At 32.9% G+C, this 3,198-nt stretch overlaps 1 protein-coding gene across 1 annotated transcript; it reads left to right on the top strand.

Moving 5' to 3' along the window:
* Positions 1 to 366: 366 nt before the first annotated feature.
* Positions 367 to 2,831, top strand: LOC124921667 (actin-related protein 2/3 complex subunit 5A). The gene is made up of 5 exons (XM_047462352.1): positions 367 to 606; positions 1,901 to 2,020; positions 2,114 to 2,186; positions 2,259 to 2,359; positions 2,457 to 2,831. Exons 2-5 carry the CDS (start codon positions 1,923 to 1,925, stop codon positions 2,590 to 2,592), a joined length of 408 nt encoding a protein of 135 aa, XP_047318308.1. The 5' UTR covers positions 367 to 606; positions 1,901 to 1,922; the 3' UTR covers positions 2,593 to 2,831.
* Positions 2,832 to 3,198: the final 367 nt, after the last annotated feature.

Genomic DNA, 3,198 nt, shown 5'->3' with positions numbered 1-3,198 from the left:
AATCAACAAGAAAAAGTTGAGCAAGGACCAATGATACATTTTTTTTACTAGAATTTTATATTAGATTGTCGTCCAAGTAGACTCTTGACAAATCGCAAAAGAAAGCGAGACAATTTCAATATCGAGAGAGAATTTATATAAACATGACGTCGAAGATTTATGCAATTTTTTTGAGAAAGAAAATCCGAGAACGAAACCAAAACCAAAATATGGGGTTTCATAGATCAACCACACCTTAGTTAATATATTTTTCATAAAGACCAATTTTTTACAAACAAATAACTGGATTTGAAATCAAACCTTATAACTAATATAATTCTTTTTTAGGACAGACCAAAACTAAGCCCAATCAAATTCAAATTGAAGTTGAAGGAGAAAAGAGAAATAAGAACGAAAGTGGAACCCTAAGATGAACAAAAGGCAGGCAATTTTTGAGATCTAAGCCACCGATCAAAATAATATCGGATTTTCCCATTCTAACTCTCCATTTGAGCTCCAAGCAGACGAGCTCCAACTTCTAGTCTATGATAATTTACAAGGGCGGCAGCTAAGGCATACAGACTAGCTGGAGATCGGGCGTCGGCTATCTGTTTATTACCGATCTATGTGAGTCTTATTTGTACCCTTTTAGATTTTGTTTCACAGATTATGAAATTGTGATTCCAAACTTTCTGTAAACAAAATTCTGAACACATCAAGCTGCATTTGAGCTGATCTTCTAAGATATGATAAATTTTGCTTCTGTTCAATTTATTCTGTAATTTAGAGATTATATTCGATTAGTTTTTCATAAGTTAGTGATGGGATTTACTGTTGGGTTTCCATAACAAGCTAATATGAATGAGATATTTGTTCATGTTAGAATTTTGTTTTGATTGAATTGATGAACAAGTTAATGAATGTGAAATGGATATAGTCTCAATAAAAGATCATTCTGAAATCTGCTTCAGTTTTGGAGTTTTTGCAGCTTTGTTACTATTTCGTTTGAAAGTGATTTAGATTAGGCTGATTTGATTTGATTAGGCAAAGTATGACTTTTTGATGAGTAGAGATTTTGGATGATAATATGATGGATAATGTGGATGTATCAAGATGATCATGATGACTTATTATGCATATACTGTTGATACCTGATATGATCAAGATTGCTATGATGGAGGATGACAGAAATATTGGATGTATGATCATTTAAATGGACAATAGGTTAATTGTTGGAGTGGTTCCTTAAGCCTTAAGTCTTGAGTCTCGAAACCTTCCCAAGATAAGAAAACAAACACAATGAAGACTAATAGAGGAGAGAATATATTTATGAAACAACTAGGATTTACAAAAAAAAATATATACAAACGACTCTGTTGGGGATCGTACCTTGAATATCTGGTTTCATATACCAACGCCTTATCCACTTATCCAACTATTTGTGTTTTAATTAGTGTTGGGTCTTGATTCTTGAAGAAACATAACACAAATTTCTTGTTTCTTATACTACCAATTAGGTCTTTGTTGAGTGGTGACCAGTGGTCCTTAAGCCTCAACAAGTCTTTAGACCTTCAAAAGATAAGAAAACACACAATAAAAACTTATAAAGGCGGACAATCTACTATATAGGATGATTGATGAAGAATTGGACTGCTACCCAACGTCAAATTCAAAAGTTTAGTAAGAAAAAACTCAACGTAACAAATTAAAGTGGCATGAAAAGGTTGAGCAACATAATATTTTTTAATACAAACAACTATGGACTATGATAGGGCTCAAATGAAGAATCTCTAGCCTCGTCTATTGGGTTTGAAGAAAGATAACAAATAAGATACTAGTTTTCTATTATGTCCCAATTAGGCCTGATTGCTTTAATAGTAATATCCAAATCCAATAACTAAATGCTTCCTTCTGGTTCTAGATTAAGAGACAGAGTAGAGGAGATGGCAGGACAAGAGGAATTTGTGGAAGCAGACAATGCAGAAGCCATAATTGCCAGAATAGAGCACAAATCTACCAAGATCGAGAGTTTACTCAAACAGTATGATCAATCAAATTCATTCTATATCTGTCCAGATTAATTTATTGATTTACATTGCGATGAACCCTAAATTGGTCAGACCCCTCTGTTTAGGGGAAAGCCAGTGGAAGCGCTTAAAACTGCTCTCGAAGGCTCACCTCCAAAGACAAGAGACGAAAGATGCAAGGTTCTCCTCCTGCCAATCACTTTCTCTTGCTGAATCTTCATATCATTTGTGATAATTTTCATTTGTATGTAGTCTGCAAACTGGATCGCTGTTCATAGAGCACTTATGGCTATAAAAGATGTTGAAGGCATGTTCTATACTTTGGATCCTGAGTATTACGATATCCTGATGAAGTATGTTCTATTCTTGTTTTCTCGTTCTAGGTTTTAGCATGTCCTTTCATCAATTTCGTTGAGATTTATTAACTCATTCATTCAAACATGATTATAGATACTTGTACAGAGGATTATCCACCGGAGATCGCCCGACATGTGATCAATGTCTGAAGATTCATGAAAAGTTGACCGAGAAAGCTGGCTTTGGATGCATATTGCGTTGTCTGGCCGATACAGTTAACACAGTTTGATTGTGTATGTATACTAGAAGATGAATAAAGAAGTTTTTTTTTCATAGTTTTAATCATTGTTTCAAGATAAACAGTCTATGTAAACACCAACTTTATAAAAAAAAAAAAAGTAATGGTAATCTCTCCTATTAATTAAATGAGTGTTGTGCTGTGATTTGTGAGACTTTTGCGAGGCTAAATTATTGCAGTTGAGGAGTATTATTTGAAATGGGTTGTATAAATGTTGCGAATTAACTATATACAGTTAGCCTTTGAAATTGTTAGTAAGTGTAGATGTTATTGCATTTTTATATAGGTTTTTTCTTGTTGAATTGGCAATGATATTGTATACTACTATCTTTAATAATTTTCTCTTTTGTCACTTAATAAGTTTGATGTTGGGTTACCCTAGATTACGTGTGTTGACCCGTGAAAATTGTATCCAAACATCGTAAATTATGTTCAGAAAAGGCAAGATAAACCGTATAATGTCTTTGGAATGATGATTTTTATTGTGATATTTTTATGTTATATGAGTAAAATGTACAACATAGACAATATTTGTCTTCAACATTATTTGTTTTTTTATGGGTTGCATCCAATTATATATTTTTTGTGATATTTTTG

The sequence above is a fragment of the Impatiens glandulifera genome, chromosome 1 (genome assembly GCF_907164915.1).
Source record: "Impatiens glandulifera chromosome 1, dImpGla2.1, whole genome shotgun sequence".
NCBI lineage: Eukaryota > Viridiplantae > Streptophyta > Magnoliopsida > Ericales > Balsaminaceae > Impatiens > Impatiens glandulifera.
Note: the sequence above shows the minus strand (reverse complement) of the source record. Positions and strands in the feature narration are given on the sequence as shown.

Bases quoted from the DNA above. Each gene is read 5' to 3' on its own strand.
- LOC124921667 (XM_047462352.1), top strand. From the start codon at position 1,923: ATGGCAGGACAAGAGGAATTTGTGGAAGCAGACAATGCAGAAGCCATA. The intron at 2,021-2,113 runs GTATGATCAATC...CCCTCTGTTTAG, and splicing joins ATCGAGAGTTTACTCAAACA to GGGAAAGCCAGTGGAAGCGC. The intron at 2,360-2,456 runs GTATGTTCTATT...ACATGATTATAG, and splicing joins TATTACGATATCCTGATGAA to ATACTTGTACAGAGGATTAT.